The 20,790-nt window shown below is 34.9% G+C and overlaps 2 protein-coding genes across 2 annotated transcripts; both read left to right on the forward strand.

Moving 5' to 3' along the window:
* The first annotated feature begins 741 nt into the window (after positions 1-741).
* On the forward strand, positions 742-5,947 carry LOC110703650 (prolyl endopeptidase-like). The gene is made up of 12 exons (XM_021881443.1): positions 742-957; positions 2,178-2,397; positions 2,508-2,708; positions 2,858-2,928; positions 3,031-3,190; positions 3,537-4,130; positions 4,261-4,641; positions 4,769-4,844; positions 4,936-4,999; positions 5,156-5,291; positions 5,541-5,654; positions 5,760-5,947. The coding sequence occupies exons 1-12, from the start codon at positions 848-850 to the stop codon at positions 5,823-5,825; spliced, it is 2,193 nt and encodes a 730-aa protein (XP_021737135.1). The 5' UTR covers positions 742-847; the 3' UTR covers positions 5,826-5,947.
* A 920-nt stretch (positions 5,948-6,867) lies between these two features.
* On the forward strand, positions 6,868-19,086 carry LOC110703651 (prolyl endopeptidase-like). Its single transcript, XM_021881444.1, has 12 exons — positions 6,868-7,229; positions 7,408-7,627; positions 8,683-8,883; positions 8,999-9,069; positions 13,674-13,836; positions 14,014-14,607; positions 17,231-17,611; positions 17,772-17,847; positions 17,932-17,995; positions 18,506-18,641; positions 18,811-18,924; positions 19,008-19,086. The coding sequence occupies exons 1-12, from the start codon at positions 6,883-6,885 to the stop codon at positions 19,071-19,073; spliced, it is 2,433 nt and encodes an 810-aa protein (XP_021737136.1). The 5' UTR covers positions 6,868-6,882; the 3' UTR covers positions 19,074-19,086.
* The last annotated feature ends 1,704 nt before the right edge of the window (positions 19,087-20,790 follow it).

Raw genomic sequence — 20,790 nt, forward strand, 5'->3', positions numbered from 1 at the left:
ACCCTTACTTCTGATGTTTTGTTGGACGAGACTACGTGAGAATCCAGAAGTGAAATTTCATTTGAAGTCTCACTTCCTCCATATTTGCTCTTTTTTTCCCCTCCTCCAAAGAACATCCACCTTATCAATTATTGCCAATTCACCTATTTAATGTTGTTAACCAAACAATACATTAAAATTAACATGTTCCCTTCAATGCTAATCTGTCACTAATCTACTTTTACATGATTTTACCACCATAAACATTATAAATAGTTGTGGATAAATTTATGCACAAAAAGTTCCCTTCAAATAATCAAAGGGGAAGAAAAAATAATTCATACTTGTATTTGATAAATCAAATCATTCGATTTTTTTCGATTTCGTTTAAAGAGAAATTAACACGTTGAGTTTTGACTATTGAGTAATACATACTCCATAATTCATAAATGGAAAACCAAAGTAGTTAATTTGTTTACCAATAAAAATGGCAACAGTATACACTAAAATGACAACATCCTTACACCATTATTTAATGCTCCCAATGACTTAAACCACTAAAACTTCTAATTTTGCCTCTTTAAAATGCCAGGAACTAGGAATCCTGAGAAGATACCTAAAATAAAATCAAACATTTTCATAACATTGTTACAACATCATATTCTAAAGTTTAATTATTTTAAATAAAGTTGCCTAACTAATACTCCAAGTTTCCAACTGTTCCACCTTTTATTTCTTTTAAGTCATTCTGGCGACATCCTATATTCTATTTCCTCCTTTTAATCTATTTTTAAGGGCTGCAAAATTGCACTAAATTTCATATCTTCTAAGACAATATAATTTCTGGGTTATAACATTGCAACAAGAAATGGGATCGTTATCTACTATAGATGCACCATTGAAGTATCCCAAAGCACAACGCGATGAGTCTCTTATAGATTACTACCATGGTACTCCTATTTCCGATCCCTATAGATGGTACGTAATATTTTATTCAATATGTATATGTAGCCCTTACATGAAAGACTAGCTTTTTGTTTTGTCATGCGACATATTATAAGTAGCTGTACTAGCCCTACTAGTCTACTAGATAATACACCACATCAATCCGATTTGGTTTTTTTAAAATTTTTTATAGTATATGATTTGAAAAAAGTTGGATATTAATATTAATTTTCAATAATGTTAATTTATGTTTAAAAATTCAATATTTCCGCGTTTATATTTCTTAAATATTCATTTGTTAGTTTATTTTGTGTTTTGATTGAATGGTATACGTTTGTTTAATAAATTGTTCGTTAGATTATGAAGTTGTAAAAGATGATGTCGTGGTCAACCAACTAGGGTGTGGACTTGTGGTTCCGTAATTGAAAAAATAAGTTATCATTAAGGTGAGAATACTTTAGCAAACTCAATCAAGACTCTATCTTAGGGTCATATTCAACTAGTCTATACTTCATATATAATTATTATTATGTACTTCTTAATTTCGTATAAGATATGGTAGGACCCTGGCCTTCTCCTTAATGTATAAGATGGATGATATGGATACATGGTGTAACCGGGTAGGTATAAATAAAATAATTTTAAAGGTCCAATTATCGACTTAGGATTTCGGTTGAGTTATCTCTACATAGTTCCATAGTACAAGCGGATACAATTTAGGAGAATAATTAACTAATAAGTGACCATAAACAAAGTTGTGATACCTTTATAATAGTGGGAAAATAACTTAATGTGGATACTTATTTGTTTTATTGTTGACTTGTTGTATGTCTTTGACAACTTAGTTTTTCACATAGTTTACACTTATTATACCGTGATTTATTTTGTGTATGTGGTGACAAGTCAAAACTACAAAACTAAGTGAATAGAGGAAATATTAGTGTTTTGCAAACATACAAACTAGTTTTTATAATCAAGCAAAGCTTGGTGGAGTTGGTGAGTTGGTAGGGAACTCACTTTGTGACTTTGAGGTCACGAGTTCGAGCCCCACCAACTACAAAATACTTGGGAGTAGGAGGGTTCCCTTACCTCTCCCCTCTACTCTCAAGCGATGACCTGCGGAGCTAGCTGGCTAAACCTTGACTCCGTGAGAGGTGTCGGCTCAATAGGGCCCTTATTCTAACCTTTAAAAAAAATCTAGCTTTTATACGTTAAGTATGACTAATGTGCTTGGTTTAACAACTATAATCAAGGTTGGAAAAACCGGATTCAGAAGAAACTAAAGAATTTGTGAAGAGTCAAGTGGAACTCACAGAATATCTGCTTAAAACATGTGAAACAAGGGAGAAGATTAAGGAAAGATTAAAGGAGGTTTTTGAGTTTGAGAGGTTTCAAGTGCCTTTCAAACGCGGTGACAAGTACTTCTACTTCCACAACAAAGGTCTTCAGCCCCAAGATGTGCTCTATGTTCAGGTTTTAGGAATCATATTTTTTAATCCCGTCCAAAATTAATAGTCACGTATACTATTACTAATGATAAGCTTTCGTCTTTTCATGTGTACTAATCCTTAACTGATTGACAGGATAGTTTGGACGGTGAGCCAAGAGTGTTGCTTGATCCAAATGAGCTTAGTAAGGATGGAACCGTGTCTCTCCACATTTGTGCAGTAAGCGAGAATGCTCAGTACTTGGCATATGGCCTAAGCACTAGCGGGAGTGATTGGATTACCATAAAGGTTATGAGTGTCGCGGATCAAGCTACTCTACCTGATACTATAAGATGGGTTAGTATTAGTCTAGTTACATGTAACATGTTCGAGAGTTATAAATTTCAGACAAAAAATCAAATTCAAGTTACATTACTGAAACACTGATGATTTTCTTTTTGCAAGAAATCTTACTACTATGTTTTTCTTAATGTTATTTTTGGCAGGTCAAGTTCAGTGGTCTTGCTTGGACTCATGATAATAAAGGATTTTTCTACAGTCGATATCCTGCCCCTAAGTAAGCCATTTTGTTCATCATGAACAAGCATCAAATTCTGATATTAAACATAAATTATCAATAAGTTGCTCCAATAGTCATTATTATGTACTTTTTATGCAGAGGAGAGTGCACAGGTTGTGGCACTGAAACGAATATAAATCTGAATCACGAACTATATTATCATGTTCTTGGTATGGATCAGTCCGAAGATATTCTATGCTGGAAGGATCCTGAGCATCCTAGATACAGATTTTACCCTCGTGTAACTGATGATGGAAAGGTAACAACAAATTACTAATATTTGGGACTATTATTAAACTTATGTGGATGCAGCACAGTCCCTCTCATACCCGGCGCAAATTAATTCCACTTTGAAAGAGGGGTGAATGAGATTTGAACCCACGCTGACTCTAATACCATGTTAGTGGACCAACTCAACAAAAAGCTTAAGCGGATGGTTGAGGCCCAAGAATATGTTTTTATACTCTATCAAATATAGACATGTCTACCTCCTAGAATTGTTCTGTATGAAACTATTACATATGCTTTGGGATCTTTCCTCTATGTTTATTTCCTTACGACGACCTTATTGGTTTGTAAGCTAATAATCTAATGGGTTTTTGCAGTATCTTCTTCTGCAAATTGAGGAAAATTGTGAAGAAGTGAACAAACTCTACTATCTAAATCTTTCTTCCCTACTACATGATGGCCTAAGAAGTGCCCAAGACACTAATGGCTTGCTTCCTTTAACAAGACTCGTTGATGACTTAGATGCACTTTATCACTATGTTGCTAATGATGATACCAAGTTTACTTTCAAAACAAACAAGAATGCTCCGAGATGCAAGCTAGTTCGTGTTGATCTCAATGAACCGGATGTTTGGATTGATGTCCTTCCAGAATCTGAAAAGGATGTACTTGTATCGACTGAGGTTGCTAATAAAAACCAACTTATTGCGTGTTATGTGAGAGATGTGAAGCATGTACTCGAGATCAGGGACCTTCAGACAGGGGCTTTCCTGCATCATTTACCTATAGACATTGGCACTGTTAGAATTAGTGCTAGGCGGAATGATAGTACCGTGTTTATATTATTTACTAGCTTCCTTACCTTTAACATAACATATCATTGTGACTTAGCAACAGAAGTTCCAGAAATGAAGATATTTCGAGAAATTTCTGTTCCCAATTTTGATCGCGCTGACTATAAGATTGATCAGGTAAGTAGAAGTGACACCAACTTAATTACATTACACTATTGTAAAAATTTCTGTTTTTATTTGAGTTATATGTCTTGATGATATTGTTATCTATCTGTCACTGAATTATCTGTCTGCAATCGTTCTCCAGGTATTTGCACCCAGCAAGGATGGCACAAAGATACCAATGTTCATAGTGGCCAGAAAGGATGTAGTTTTAGATAAATCGAATCCATGCTTACTATATGCCTATGGTGGATTTAATGTAAGTGTAACACCGGGTTTTAGTGTCATCCGTACCATTCTTCTGAAACACTTAGGTGCCATCTTCTGCATTGCAAATATTCGTGGTGGTGGGGAGTATGGTGAAGAGTGGCATAGAGAAGGCACATTAGAAAAAAAACAGAACTGCTTCGATGACTTCATCTCTGCTGCAGAGTTTCTTGTCTCGAATGGTTATACACAACCTTCCAAGTTGTGCATCGAAGGTAGAAGCAATGGCGGTCTCTTAATTGGTGCTTGCATAAATCAGGTACTCCATTCTTTTCTAAAAGTCTATCTTATTTCCTATGATGTTGATGACCTTGATGTGATATGTGAAATTAGGAGTAATAAGACTAATCACCAATTTTTTTTTTTTTTTCTTATGAATGTGGCAGAGGCCAGATCTTTTTGGTTGTGCTTTGGCTCATGTTGGTGTCATGGACATGCTTCGATTTCACAAATTTACTATTGGTTAGTTTTTAATCCACCGTTGTTAATTGAGAAGTCGATACACTTGAATTCCTTAAATATGTTAATGCTGATCAATGGTCCATGTTTATAGGTCATGCATGGACTGCAGATTTTGGTTGTTCAGATAAAGAGGAGGAGTTTAATTCGCTAATTAAGTGAGTTACCAACCATCTCAATTTTAGCAATGTAATAACTGACTAGCTTAGAATTGGATTGATTAATCATCTTGATAATAGTACTGTAATAGCTTAGTTTATATTAAGTACGAAGTTAAGGTTTTGACACTTCTGATTGAAATGAATACGTCACAGATATTCACCACTTCATAACGTTAGAAGGCCATGGGAAAACTCTTCAGGCCGGTACATACAGTATCCAGCAACAATGCTACTGACTGCTGATCATGATGACCGTGTTGTCCCGTTGCACTCACTTAAGTTGTTAGCAGTAAGTATGCTCGCTTATATTAACTTGTAGTATACTGGTATACCTTTTAATTCAGTTAATACCTCTGCTTTAAAGATTTTCTCAATACTAGCCATTTTCTTCTTGTTTGTGCCGAGTGATTTTCTTGCTAGCATGCAATAATTTCACATACCTAGATCAAAATTATAGAAATTTGAGCTTTTTTCTAAACTGTGGTTTGTTATTGGTTTGAACTGTATATTCTTATTCGTTTTCTTGCTGATAATGCAGACTATGCAATATACACTTTGTACAAGCTTGACAAGGAGTCCACAGATTAATCCAATAGTAGGGCGGATCGAATGCAAGGCTGGTCATGGATGTGGACGTCCAATACATAAAGAGGTACGCGCACCAAATTGTATAAAAAATCCTCTTTAAATCCATGATAAACATTGATTCTATCATGTTCATGATACACAAACGATGACTGATTCATGTCTATTGCAGATTGATGAGGCTGCTGATAGGTATAGTTTTATGGCTAAGATGGTGGATGCTTCATGGATTGACTAGTAATATGGTCCTCAACATCATCATCATAAATTGTTGTATCGAGTTTTCTTATTACCTTATGATGTATTATAATGAGAGTAATATATGCTATCTTTATTTTAAGGACATATTGTCCTAAGCTACTTGGGATCTCATATACGCATTGTTACTTGGACTCTTCATTTCACCTCACGTACCCGTGTTAGACCCTCGACATTCAAACATGGGTATGACACCAGACACTTCACTTTTAGTTCGAAATCATGAAAATTTCACAAAATAGTTGGGCTTGTTTGACATCATTTTTGGTTTTTAGTTTCCTGTTTTTTTTTTTTGAAAACTAAAAACCAAAAACAGGAAACAAGAAAAGGTGTTTCCACTTTTTTGTTGTCAGTTTTCAAAATTATTATGATTTTAATAAGTTTAAATAATCTTTGATTCATTATGTGACATATATCATATACTTTTATACAACAAAAAACCAAAAAACAGAAAACCACAGCAATGCCAAACGAACCCTTAGCTATTTCAATTTATGGTATACTTTTCATTCTACGTACTTCCGTGCGTAGTTTCAATTACTAATACATCAAATTATTAATATGTAAAAATATAAATTGAGACGAATATAACTTGACTTCACATGATCTGCAGTCAAGTAAAATGTATCAAATCTCAATAGTATGTACAAAAATCAAACCATTACAACTGAATTAAATCGATGATGTACTTCGTGTCTACGTTACTGCGTATGTATTAGAAATTCCTCTAACACAAATACTTATATGTAGTTAGCTCTACACAGTATGACCAGTCATCATGGAGGTTATTTTGTTAGAGTTATAAAAGTTACATCATCAGTGTTATAGAGACTACTCGATCAATAGTTTATGAGATACTATGTAATTTTACAAGCGGCAATACGGTATGATCAGCTGCAAATAAGACTTGTTGTTCCTCTAATGTCTAATCCATCGACAAGATGACATGAACACAGCCACACAAAAATGGGTCGTTAAACTGGTATCCGTAGTACTAGTAGAGTACCTAACGAATCACTTTCCTTTCGAACGTAAAAATGTTGGCTAAGAAGCCCATAATCGGATATCCCAATTTTCAATTGTGCGGAAAAATCCTCCTCTTCCCTCGCTCCTCCTCGTTTACCTTTCCACTTCATCCATCTTCTTTTTCTTCTTCTTCTTCAGTTTCAGTATCCAATCACAAATTCAACTCTAACCATTTCACTACTCAGCCTCGAAAACTCCATCCTCCTCATTTTCTCTCTCCTCTCACCTCTTCATCCTCCTCAACCTTCTCTTCAATGGCGTCTGCTTTCCAGAAACCCTTGCATTATCCACTCTCTCGCCGTGATGATTCCGTCGTCGACGATTACTTCGGCGTCAAAATCGCCGATCCTTATCGATGGTTAGCGTTTCGATTTTCTTCTGCGATTCTATTTTTTCATTGATTTCTGTTTGAATTTGGTTGAGTTTTCAGTGAATTTAGGTTTTTGTATTGGATGATTATTGTTGATGACATTTTTAATTTAAGTAATATTTCGATGATTTATTGTTTGAATTTTGATTTGTTTTGGATGATTTAGGCTTGAAGATCCGGATTCTGAAGAAACGAAAGAGTTTGTTGAGAATCAAGTGAAGCTAACTGATTCTGTGCTTGGAGAATGTGAGACCAGAGATAAGCTTAAGGAGAAGATGACCGAGCTTTTTGATTATCCGCGGTTTTATCCGCCATTTAAGCGTTGTGATAAGTTTTTCTACTTCCATAACTCTGGCCTTCAACCGCAAAGTGTGCTTTATGTTCAGGTTTGTAGTGTTAGACTGTTAGAGTTCAATATCTTTTTCCTGAGGTTTGCATGGGATGATATATAATTATGTTATATAGTGTAAGATGTGTTTATTTTTACTGAATTGATGATTGAGTGTTGGTATTTCTACTTCAATTGTGTTGCTTTTAATCAAATTCAGATTAGTTAATTTGGTTGTCTTCTCGAGATTCTAGGGAAACGATTTCTGTTTAGATTTTATAGCAGAAGGATTTGGAACAACAAGTATATAGTGAGATTGTCATTGCAAAGATGATGGTGGACACTGTGGGTGGCGTGTAGAATTCTTATAAATTGGATGAAATAGTTCAAGCTAAATTCAAATGATGAGGTGAGACTTGAGTGTATGGGGCGTAGTAATAAGATAAAATCAGTAAGGATAACATAGTTAGAGATGAATTCACTCTAAGGAAGAAGTACAAGTGATTCTAGATTAATATTGGAAAGAATTTAAACATGCTATATATTCGGGAAGAGGAGAGGGAGAAACCTGTGTTTTTTTTATTGCTTGAAAAAATCTCTGAGAGCCAAGGTCTTTTGATAGCAACACAAGGACATATTTGTTATGAATTCTCAGCTCGTCAGCTCGGTGTAAATAGAATAATATTTGCTGATTTTGTACCAAGTTTTGTGAATGATATGCTATTCTAGTTAATTGACCAATATCGTGCATTGTTAATTAAGGAAAGTATGCTATGATATGCTATTCCAGTCGGCTAAAGTGTTGAACAATTCCTTGCATAGTTGACCAGTACTAGAACTTATTGCTTGTAAAGTACGTGTTGTGTACAAAGAACTTCCTTACAACACTTATTTAAGGATTTTAAGCTACTTTAGGTAGCAACATAACACAACTGTTGATTTTTATTATGCCCTAAGCTGATTTGGTCTCTGCATTTTGGAAATGATTTAACACAGATGTAATTGATAGTTTAGATGGAATTATTGCTTGCTTGTTAGTGCAGTAGTTCTGAATTGAGTCTCTCTTCTATCTAGCTAGCTGACGTTACATAATTGTTTTATCGTTTCTACCAGGATAGTCTAGATGGAAAGCCAGAGGTGCTGCTTGATCCTAATCAGCTTAGTGATGATGGAACAGTGGCTTTGAACACTTATTCTGTGAGTGAGGATGCCAAATATTTTGCATATGGTTTGAGTGCAAGTGGAAGTGATTGGGTAACAATCAAAGTAATGAGAATTGAAGAAAAAAGGGTTGAACCTGACACTCTATCCTGGGTCAGTATATATCATATTTTTCTGATTTGTTGATAAGAATGTCTTTCTTTACAAGCAATTGTTATGCTTACTTAACTTTTTTTTTTTTTTTTTATTTTTTTTTTATGTACTACAGGTTAAGTTTAGTGGTATTACTTGGACGCATGACAATAAAGGATTCTTCTATAGTCGCTATCCACCGCCCAAGTTAGTTGTCATTTCATTTGAAAGTTTGGTATTGAGTACGTCTGACCCATACAAAATTCCAGTTTTTGTGTCTATAGTATAATGTCTGATGGTTATCAGTTTTGAAACTATTTTTTTTTTTTTTTTGGTTTGTTTGTTAAATCATGTTAATCTTGGCTGAGATAAAGTCACAGTCATCACAAACTAATTTAATCGAAAGAATTTCGTTGACCCTATTGTAAGAGAATTTTAAGGGTCTTAGTTTTCCACATTTACCAATAAATTTTACTATACTAATTTCATTAAATTGGGATGTTCAAATAAAGTTGTTGAATTTCCTTTAAAATTAAATTTTTCAAAATGCCCCTACCTATTTTAAGCTATGGGCTATGTTACAATAATGCTTTATTTCATCTCAAAAACTTCAGCATTACTAAGATTGTTTGAACATTTGGCACTTCATTTTGGACCAAGATATATGGGAATTTCCTTGCTGGGAAATTTCTTAAGGTGGCCCAATGATTTTGTGAAACACTAAAATTAACCTTGTTTTGTTGTAGAATATGTTTTTTATAAATTCACCTAGTGACCTTACATAATTGGAATTTGCAATAACTATATTTTCTTAAATCCTAAGTTCATAAAGAGTTTCAAAATCCTACATTGTGAATAACCCACAGAGAAACATCCTATTTCTAGAATATTCCTAATCTCTTCTAATGGAGGGTTTTACACACTAGCTTTCGAGATTGTTCCCACCTCAAATAGAACCATATATACAAGGATGATTTTACATACTTCCATTCTAGCATGTACACGATTGTTTTAGACATACACAAGAACACCTTAGGGCTTCAAAAGCACTAACTGCTATGTTGTCCACAAACTTGTACTTCAGGACCTTGTCTTGAAAATTCAGCATCACTATCATCCTTTACCAAAAATGCGATGGACCTCCAATTTTGAGCCCATTTGAAGCTCATTTGGCTCACTAAATGGCTTATTATTATGTTACCATCAAATGGAGGTCCATTGGGAATAGAAAGCTAAACCAAAATAAAGCTTTTAAGGGGGATTGCAGCTCATAGGACCCCCCTAGGCCATGATACTGCCCTTATGACCAACTACTTATTTGATGCCCCATGCATTATGGGAGATGTCCTGTGACATCTTGCTTCCCTTCCACCTGCAATTATCATTATTAACCCTGTCACAGTTGGCTGCTGCCTAAGCGTGGATATCTTATCTCACTTTCCTTTGAACCCTTTCTTTGCACCCCTTCTCCTAGCTTGTATCCCCCTTGAACCACCACTTCCTCTCTCCTCAACGTAACCTCTTCACGCATCTCCATTCAGCTCACTGCCCACTTTGGTAAATTTTTTTGCATACGAACTTCAAATTGACTTTCATGTGTGCGACACAGCCATGCAGCATAACAGTAAAAGCATTACGTTAATGTAGTTAAATTCCTTTGTTTGGTTAGGATATATTGGAATTCTATTCTACAGTAAAATTTAAAAACAACACTAAAAGAACTAGAAAGAGAAAAAGGAAAGGAGATTTTGGAGATTAAAAGGAAATACAATACTAGTATGATTAAGGGGAGATGATGTAATTGAGATAGGGTAAAGGAGAAATGATGTATGGTAAGTTCTGGGTATATGGAGTTAGAGACTGAAAAGGTGCCTTATTAGGTGGGAGGGATTGGTGATTGCTAGTTGCAGAAGGATGGTGATGGTGGTACAAGGGTCTAGGAAATAAGATATTGAAAGGCTAGATTGTGAGAGAGAGTTGAGCGTGGTTACTCTCCTAGTGGGAACGAGAGAATCAAAACAGGATATGGAGTCGAGAGAGTTCAAATGACCTTCTTCTAAGGGAATCCCTATCTCTGGTCCTATTCCTATTCGTGGGCAGTATGTTAGATAAGATTGACTAAAGTTTCTTTTATATGAAGCACACCCTATCCAACGGTGTAAGCATTCAGGTCATTTTAGTAAAAATTTGTATCCTTCAGGATAGCCCGGCAGTTATAAAACACAAGGTCAATTTGAACATTTTGCTGCACTCATGGATAACGAATTAAGGATTAGGTCTCCAATCTTTAATATATGTGTGTAACAGTTGGAGACCACCTATGTTTGACAAAACTACCTTGGTAACATAGGTTATGTGGGAATGATCCAATCATTCAGAGGATCTTCTAGTAATATTTTGGCATGTTCTTCATTAGGATAGGTTGGACTATGCTATTGTTGTCTACCCATAATTTTCAAGATTGTTCCCACCTCTAAAGGATTCATCTATACAAGGAGGTCTTTACATATCTCTATGTTACTCGGACACGGCAATTTTACCGTCATACCCAGGTCGGTAGTATTGAATCCGGTTCCGGACACGCCACTTGGCTATTGGGTACAGCCGTTAAATTTCAGAAATTCAGACTATACTTTTGCGATTTCACTGCTTCAAGCTCTTGGAGCTTCAAAAATGGCGGAGAAGAGGTTGGAAAGTCACGGGTCAACACTCAAACATATTCAACAATATAGAGGACAGAGAGAGAAATAAAAAAATGAATGGCTGGAGTCTTATTTTGGACCCACACTTCAACTATTCAGCAATATAGAGTATAGAGAAATAAATACAGTTTTGAATGGCTGGAGAATTATTTTGGACACACACTCCATTTTCTCTTTTTAAAAAGATTTTAATTTATGCTTTTTAAAGTACTCATGTAGTAGATAAGAGTATTTTATATATTTTTTTCATTAAATTTGGTCATACATCTTTAGATTAGGAGTAGTAATACTACATCATACAGTTTGATAGTCTATTTTTTTTTAAGAACTTGTTAACACTTTTATGGGAACTTGATGGCTATCTGTTTTTTTTTTTTTTTATATAATTATTATTATTATTAAATGTTTTTTTATAGCCATATCCGTACTCGAGTCCAAAGTTGAGACGGTGCCCCCGTGTCCTAAATTTTTGAAAATGGCGTATTGGACACTCAGATATGTACCAATATCGAATACCCATATCCATGTCAATGTAACATAGTACATACTTCCATCCTAGCATGTATAAGATCGTTCTAGACATACACTAGAACACCTTAGGGCTTCCAAAGCACTAACTTCCATGTGGTCCACAAACTTGTTTTTAGGACCTTGTCTCGGAATCCAACATAACCCATGTATTCCTTAACCCAATGTATGGTGGACCTCGAATTTTGAGTCCCACTGGAGCTCTTTTGGCCCACTAAATGTCCCATTATTATGTTATCGTCAAATGGGGGTTCATTGGAAATAGAAAGCTAAACCAAAATAAAGCCTTTAAGGGGGAGTGCTGCTCCCAGCAGCTCATGAGCATCCCCTAGGTATACTGCCCTCATGACCAATGACCCATTTGATGCCCCATGTATTATGGGAGACTACCCGTGACATCCTGCTTCCTTACCTCCTGCAATTATCATTGTTAACCCTGTCACAATTGGCTGCTGCCCAAGGGTGCATATCTATGTCTCATTTATTTTGAAACCTTTTGCGCCCCTTATCCTAGCTTGTAACCCCTTAAAACCGCCACTTCCTCTCTCCTCAACCTAATCCCTTCACACCTCTCCATTCAGCTCAATGCCCACTTTGGTAAATATTTTTGTATAACTTCAAAATAATGACTGTCACGCTATCATAGGCACAGCTATGTAGCATACGATAAAAACATTATGTTAATGAAGTTCAGATTCCTTTGTTTGGTTAAGGTATGTTGGAATTCTATTCTACATTAAAATTTAAAAAATAACATAAAAGGAACTGGAAAGTTCAAAAAAAAAGAAAAAAGAAAAAAGAAAAAGAAATATTGGAAATTAAAGGGAAAATAATACTAGTATTTTTCAGAGAAGATGATGAGATAGAGATAGGGTAAAGGAGAAATGATAAATGCTAATTTCTGGGTATTTGGAGTTTGAGACTAAAAAAAGAGGGGAAAGGGCTTGTCTTAGGTGGGAGGGATTGGTTATTGCTAGTTGCAAGGATGGTGATGGTGGTACGAGGGTTTAGAAAATAGAATAGTGAAAGGCGACATTGCAAGACTAAGCGAGTGGAGTGTGGCTGCTTTCCTAGTTGGAACGAGAGAGAATCAAAACAGGATATGAAGTCAAGGGAGTACGAACAACCTTCTCCTTAGGGAATCCCTGCCTATGGTCCTATTCCAATTCGCGATTAGTGCGTTAGATAAGATTGATTAAAGTTTCTTGTATATGAAACACACTGTTTAACGGCGTAATCATTCAGGTCATTGTAGCAAAAATTTGTGACCTTCAGGATAGCCCAGGCAGTCACAAGAATACAAGGTCAATTTGAACGTTTTACTGCACTCAATGGATTAGGATTAGGTCCCTAGAAAATTTCCCTCTACTATATTCTTGTAGCATAGGTTATGTGGGAATGATCCAATTGTTACGGAGGATCTTCTAATAGTTTTTTGGCATGCTCTTCATTAGGAGAGGTTGGACTATGCTACTGTTGTATTCCCAAAGTTTGAAGCTGTATATTATAATTTGTTTGGTTTTTTTATGCTCATGTAGCTAGGAGCCTAGGAAATATCTGAAACTTGGATTTCTGGTGCAGTGAAGGAAAAACATCAGATGCTGGAACTGAAACAAATTCTAACCTTAACCAAGAGCTGTTTTATCATGTTCTTGGCACTGATCAGTCTGAGGATGTTTTGTGTTGGAGAGACCCTGAAAACCCAAAACACTCATTTGGGGCCGAGGTAACAGATGATGGAAAGGTAATTGCTGTTCTGTGACAACTTGTCTCTATTTTTATAATTATTTTTAGTGCTGCAGTTTGCTAAAAACTTGAAACGATAGGAATATTCTCATTTGTGTACCAATATTGTTTTTTTTTTTTTTTTTTTTTTTTGGGAAAGCTTTTGACCATGACCTTTTTTGTTTGTATGTTTCAGTATCTTCTTTTATATACTTCAGAGAGCTGTGAAGTGGTGAATAAAGTGTACTACTTAGATTTGACAACACTCCCTAATGGGATTGAAGGTTTCCGTGGGGGAAAAGAGTTGCTTCCTTTTACAAAGCTCATTGATACATTCGATGCGGCTTATGACGCTGTTGCTAATGATGATACTGCATTTATTTTTCGAACTAATAAGGATGCTCCAAGATATAAGTTAGTTCGTGTTGATTTGAAAGCCCCAGGAATATGGACTGATGTTATTCCACAGTCTGAGAAGGATGTGCTTGAATCAGCCTATGCTGTCAATGGAAATCATCTTCTTGTCTGTTACTTGAATGACGTGAAACATGTTCTTGAGATTAGAGACCTTGAAACAGGCTTTCTGTTGCATCACTTACCCCTTGATATTGGGTCAGTTGATGATATCTCTGCAAGGAGAAAAGACAGTGTGGTGTTTTTTAGGTTTACAAGCTTCTTGTCTCCAGGCATAATTTACCAGTGTGACTTAAAATCTGATGTACCAGAATTGAAGATCTTTAAAGAAATTGTTGTCCCTAAATTTGATCGTGATGAGTTTCAGGTTGATCAGGTATATGCTTTTACTCCTATCGTCTTTGCATTATTATTTTCATATCATGTGATGTGAATGTTTGCTATTATCTGCATCTTCTTTTGCTGTGCTTCTTTGGCTCATGAGTCATGACTTTGACATTTAGACTAAGTTTTGATGTGAACCTTCCAATATTGGAGTATATGCACATGTTTTGTATGTTTTACACTTTTACTGACAATAGAGTATGTATACCTTGATGCTAAATTCTCGATTTATATATCTGTCTAAATCCGTTGTGATATATGACAGAAGAGTTCCTGGAATTATAGCTCGAAACATATTATATCTTAACACTTTCAAAATGACTCTAGTCATGAGGTCTCTAATATGTGTAATGCAATTGCTAAATCTATTGCTGTTTGTTTTACTTTGTAAAACTTCCTCCATATCTTATTAGTTGCCACATTTCTTTAGTCACATTTGCTAATGCACAAATTTAATCGGAATAATTGTCAAAAATAATACAAACTTTGAGTAATCCGCCAAAAACAAGTCAAACTTCTAATTATTTTTGAATAATACAAACTTTGAGTTAGGGGTGACAAACGGATCAGGTCGGGTCATTTTCGTGTTCGGGTCATTTCGGGTTCGGGTTGAAACCCCCTGACCTGAACCTGATCTGTTTAGCATTTCGGGTCGAAGTTCTTGACCCTAACCTGATTTATTCAGATTCGGGTCAACCCGAAGTTGACCTTATTCAACCTGAATTTTTTTTTTTTTTTTGGGTAGATTAAAGAAAAATTTATTACCAATAAAAATCTTAAAAACAAAAAGAAATCAATACAAGTTGAATCTCAACTTTAAATCTGTAAATCATAAATAAATTTAAATGTAATAAATTTACAACCAAAACTTCCAATTAAAGGGATTTGAAACTTAAATTTACAACAAAATTTTAACTTCTCAAAATCCTTAACATGCTGGCTTGCTGTTCGTTCTTTCCTGCAAACAATAACAAAAACACATTAATAAATATTCAAGTCATCAATTTAGATTATATAAAATACAAAATCAACTTTCAATAATATGTATATTCAATTCCAAAACAATTCAAACCATAAACACTACGACAAAGTAGTAGAAAGTAGATGCAATTTTCACAATTTCATAAATAGCCATCTTAAAATAAGAAATATCAAATCAAACAAGTAGATCTAGATATTAAAATACAAGCTAAGAACATCTAGATGTAAAAAAATTAAAATTAATAACTGATGATGAATTCGAATATAAACAGCAAATGACTTCGAAATTAAACAAAAATTAACATTTTAAAAACGAAAAAAAAAACCCGAAAGCATGTAAATAAATTCAAGAGGAAAATTACCTTGAGATGATGGAGAAGGTTAAAGGAATGATTGTAGGACTGAAGGAAAGGAGTGAAGGAGACACAAGTGAGGCAATGAGACAAGGAGAGAGGAAGAAAAACGGCTGTTTGCCTGTTTCAGAAGGAGAATGTGAGGGTTTTAGGGTTTTTCTCTTTTATTAGGTGGATTTTTGGGCTTGGGCTTAAGAGTTATTTTCGTTTTTTCTTGTTCGTTTGTTTGTTTTTTTCTTTTTTTTTTTTTTTTTTTTTTTTTTTTTTTTCTCGGGTTAGATGGGTCATTTTCGGGTTGAAAATTTCAACCTTAACCTAACCCATTTAATTATCAAGTCGGGTTCGTGTCGACCCATTTAAGTTTTCGGGTCAGAAATCTCAACCCAAACCCGCTATTTTCAGGTCGGGTTCGGGTCAGTTTTTGCCGGCCCTACTTTGAGTGTTATCCGCTTTAAATAAGTTAAAACCGATTAGTTATCGCATGAATAGGTTATATGGAACATGTGACATTGTATTATTTTTTAAAAACTAGTAAATAACTTTATAAGATAAATAAAAAAATTAACCGACTAAATAAGTTGTAGGTAAAATAACTCGTTTAAAGCAAATATCACTTAAAGTTTGTATTATTTAGAAATAATTAAAAGTTTGACTTGTTTTTAGCGGATCGCTCAAAGTTTGTATTATTTTTAACAATTTTTCCAATTTAATCATTAATCTATAAAGATTGAATTGCAAAATTTATCAGAAGTTGATATTTTGAAACTATATATTGAGACGAATCTTACAAAACTCCACATGACTATATTTTCCATTATGTATAAATGACAAGATACAATCAAAAGGGATTAGGTGAATAGTGCTAAATCCAAAATGTGTCAACTATGTGTAAATCACAAAGTATTATTGATCTTTTGTACCGATTTGTCCTTATTCTGTTCGCAGATTATTTTCAAATTGAACTTTAATTTTATTGGATGTACAGATTGTCTAATCTCTGTATGTAGTTTGTTTAATATTTTTGAAGTATACTTTAAATCTTACGTGTTCGTGTTCAAATACATGAAAAGCAAATGACTTTTCAGAATTGAATGCTAATTATGTCATTGTTTCTGTCTGTTTAATGGTTTGTCTTGTTTTCTGTCAACTTGTATCCTCTCTCAACGCAAGCTTCTTGTGCCTTCCAGTCTTCCACCCTCCCTCTTTTTGGACGTGAGTCATTTGTCTAGGCGCACATGTTTCTATTTTACTCTTATCAGCTTCTTTCTCTTCTGCTTTCAGGTTTTTGTTACCAGTAAAGATGGCACTAAGATACCAATGTTCATAGTTTCAAGAAAGGGAATTGTTTTGGATGGTTCACACCCATGCTTATTATATGGTTATGGTGGATTTAACATTAGCATCACACCATCCTTTGGTGTCAGTCGCATTGTTCTCTTAAAAAATCTTGGTGCTATTTTTTGCATTGCTAATATCCGGGGTGGTGGTGAATATGGAGAAGAATGGCACAAGGCAGGATCCCTTGCAAAGAAGCAGAACTGCTTTGATGATTTCATTTCTGCTGCTGAGTTTCTTGTTTCTAATGGTTATACCCAGCCAAAAAAGTTGTGCATAGAAGGTGGAAGTAATGGTGGGCTTCTTGTCGGTGCTTGTATTAATCAGGTATCTGCTAGCACACCCCCCCCCCCTCTCTTTCCCCAAACAACACACACAGACCCTTTTTTTTTTTTTTTTTTTTGGGTATTTTCTTAATAATACTTTTTCAACTTCTCCCATGCTGTTGTTAACCCACTGTATTCTACTGTAATAATTGTGAATGTAGAGACCTGACATCTTTGGCTGTGCTCTGGCTCATGTTGGTGTCATGGACATGCTCCGATTTCACAAATTTACCATTGGTGAGTGAATATTGCTGTATTCCGTTATAAAAGTGGTTCTTTGTTACGATTGATACACTTTGCTGATACTTGAGCTATTTCCAGGTCATGCTTGGACATCAGATTATGGTTGCTCTGATAAAGAAGAGGAATTCCACTGGCTTATAAAGTAAGTAGTATCATGTCTTCAAGAGTGAGTGTCAACTGTCAAGCGTATAGATATAGTGCTCTGGTTTTGAAAATTTTCAAATGTACACAATACAAAATTATTATTTGAATAAAATTTTACATGAACTTTTAGGCTTTTCATGTGATTTATTCACTGAAAAATGTGGCAAGGTCTGTCCGACATGGCAAGCATGCAAGGTGATTCTGAGTGTAATACTGTATTAGCCATTAGGCATTTATTTTATTGGCAGAGTACTTAATATGAAGTATATTAATTCTTTAGGTGAGACAACGTTTTTTTTGGCATAGTACTTTGATTTCTTTTTGATAGATCTGCCATTTGTTAGTCCATGCAGTCGGTTAATGACCAGAAGGAGAAAATGATTGTTAATAGAAGCAGATGAGTGTGATGACATTTGGTGGTTCAGCCTATAGATGTCGTATTACAACTCAGATCCCATTCATCTATTTTTAGTTTCCTACACTGAGCAGAGCGCATTTTTGCTTACAGGTACTCACCTTTACACAATGTTAGGAGACCGTGGGAGCAATCATCCGATAAAACTGCACAGTACCCCTCTACCATGTTATTGACAGCTGATCATGATGATCGTGTGGTGCCTTTGCACTCGCTGAAGTTACTGGCTGTAAGTTCTCATGAACTATTACTTGCAACTATTATTACATGAATGTGAACATTAGTGCATTAACTTATTCACATTACCACTCTGCAAAGTCTGCGTGCTTTTTCTTATGGCCAAGTAAATGCACAACGCCTTTCCTTTCCTTGAAAGATTTTATTATATGTACTTGCAGACAATGCAGCATGTTCTTTGCACAAGCTTGGAAGATAGCCCTCAAAAGAACCCAATTATTGGTAGAATTGAGTGCAAGGCTGGTCATGGAGCAGGACGCCCAACACAAAAAATGGTTAGTATCATATAGTATGTTTTCATGTCAAATATATTGGGTATGACTTTATTGGCTAACCTATGATTTGTTACCTTTTGTAGATTGATGAGGCAGCAGATCGTTATGGCTTTATGGCTAAGATGGTAAATGCATCGTGGATTGATTAAAGAATTGCTACATGAAAATGGAATAATTCCGGGTCGAATCTTTTACTTTTTGATTCGTCTATCATGGATAGGAGGAAGACCTCTATTCTTTTGCAATGAAGCATTTATCTCACTTTCTATAGTCGTTCTTGGGGTCTTGGGTAGTAGATCATTTTATTCGATGATTAGCGTTGTTTAATGTAGTTGCTATTTAAGGTAGTGATTGAAGTTGAATAGCTTTGATTAATAAACACTTTATCTTGGAAGTCATAAAAGAAATCTTTTTTTAAAAAAATAAAATAAAATAAAACATTGCCAAACTAAAGATTCATGTCCATAAGATGTGAGTCCATGTGACTATGTTATATGCTAGCCGCCATAGCCCTACTACAACTCTCCTTTATTCGAGCTTGAGACTGGCAGTGAATGCCACAATGCGATACTCACAATTTTTAGCCTATCAATGTTTTATGATTTGTATTGTTTTTCTTTGTTAAATCTTTCTCAAACCTTATGTTTTCAACTTAAATGTTTTAACCACTCTTTCAAAACTTGGAAATTTTGCAAAAATCCACCTTTTATAAGCAATTTTTTTTGCAAGAAACCACCTTAAATTTTTTTTTTGCAATGACATACCTTAATCAAATTTTTTTTTGTAAATCAATACCTTTATGCCGGAAAAGACCTCATTTTCCGGCGTTGGCTACCCCAATCTACCCACGAAACCACCTCTCTCCCCAGCCCCACCCACAAAACCACCTCCCAAGCCCCACCCATAAACCACCCTTTTACGGTGTTGACCACCATAAACACACCCCCTCTTACGGCGTTGACCACCCTAAATACACCCCTTTAACGACGTTGACCACCCTAAACCCTCCTCCATAGCCCTAGCCACCCTTCTCCCCTCCACTGTTAGTTTCGTGGGTGCGAATGGCGTAGTCAACGCCGGAAAATAGGGTTTAACTCTACTTTCCGGCATAAAGGTATGATTTTGCAAAAAAAAAATTGATTAAGGTGTCTTTGCAAAAAAAAATTTATAAGGTAGTTTCTTGCAAAAAAAATGCTTATAAAAAAAGGTTTTTTGCAAAATTTTCTTAAAATTTTCTTGAATTTTATTCTTGATTTTCTTTTAAAACTCTCTAATTTTTCTTAAATGCTCTTTCGACTCACAATTTTTAGCCCACCAATGTTTTATGATTTGTATTGTTTTCCTTTGTTAAACCTTTCTCAAACCTTATACTTTCAACTTAAACGTTTTAACCACTTTTTTAAAACTTTCTTGAATTTTGTTCTTGATTTTCTTTTAAAATTTTCTAATTTTTCTTAAATACTCTTTTGTTTACTTTACTCGACTTTTTCAAACTCTTTTAAATAATGGTTTTGTTATGTACGTTTATTTATGTTGTGTGATTCCTTATTACGATTTATGTTCGTAAACCCCAAATCATTTTGAGACTAAAACTTTGTTGTTGTATTGCAAGATTAAAGATATGTTAAATTTAACTTACTAAATTGAACTTATTGATATTGACTGAAGAACTAGATTTAGAACAGAGCGAGGTAAATCAAAATCTTGTGGTAAATAAAATTTCTGACTTTTTAACCTTTTTTTCTTTCTTTTTTCTAATAAAGGGAGGGAGTGAGGAAGTGCAATTAATTGGTCAATTATCATTGGTACACCCCAGGTTTGGGCTTTTACCAATGATAATTTCCCTTAATTCAAAGTAGTGCACTG

Source organism: Chenopodium quinoa, unplaced genomic scaffold (assembly GCF_001683475.1).
Source record: "Chenopodium quinoa cultivar QQ74 unplaced genomic scaffold, ASM168347v1, whole genome shotgun sequence".
Lineage (NCBI taxonomy): Eukaryota > Viridiplantae > Streptophyta > Magnoliopsida > Caryophyllales > Amaranthaceae > Chenopodium > Chenopodium quinoa.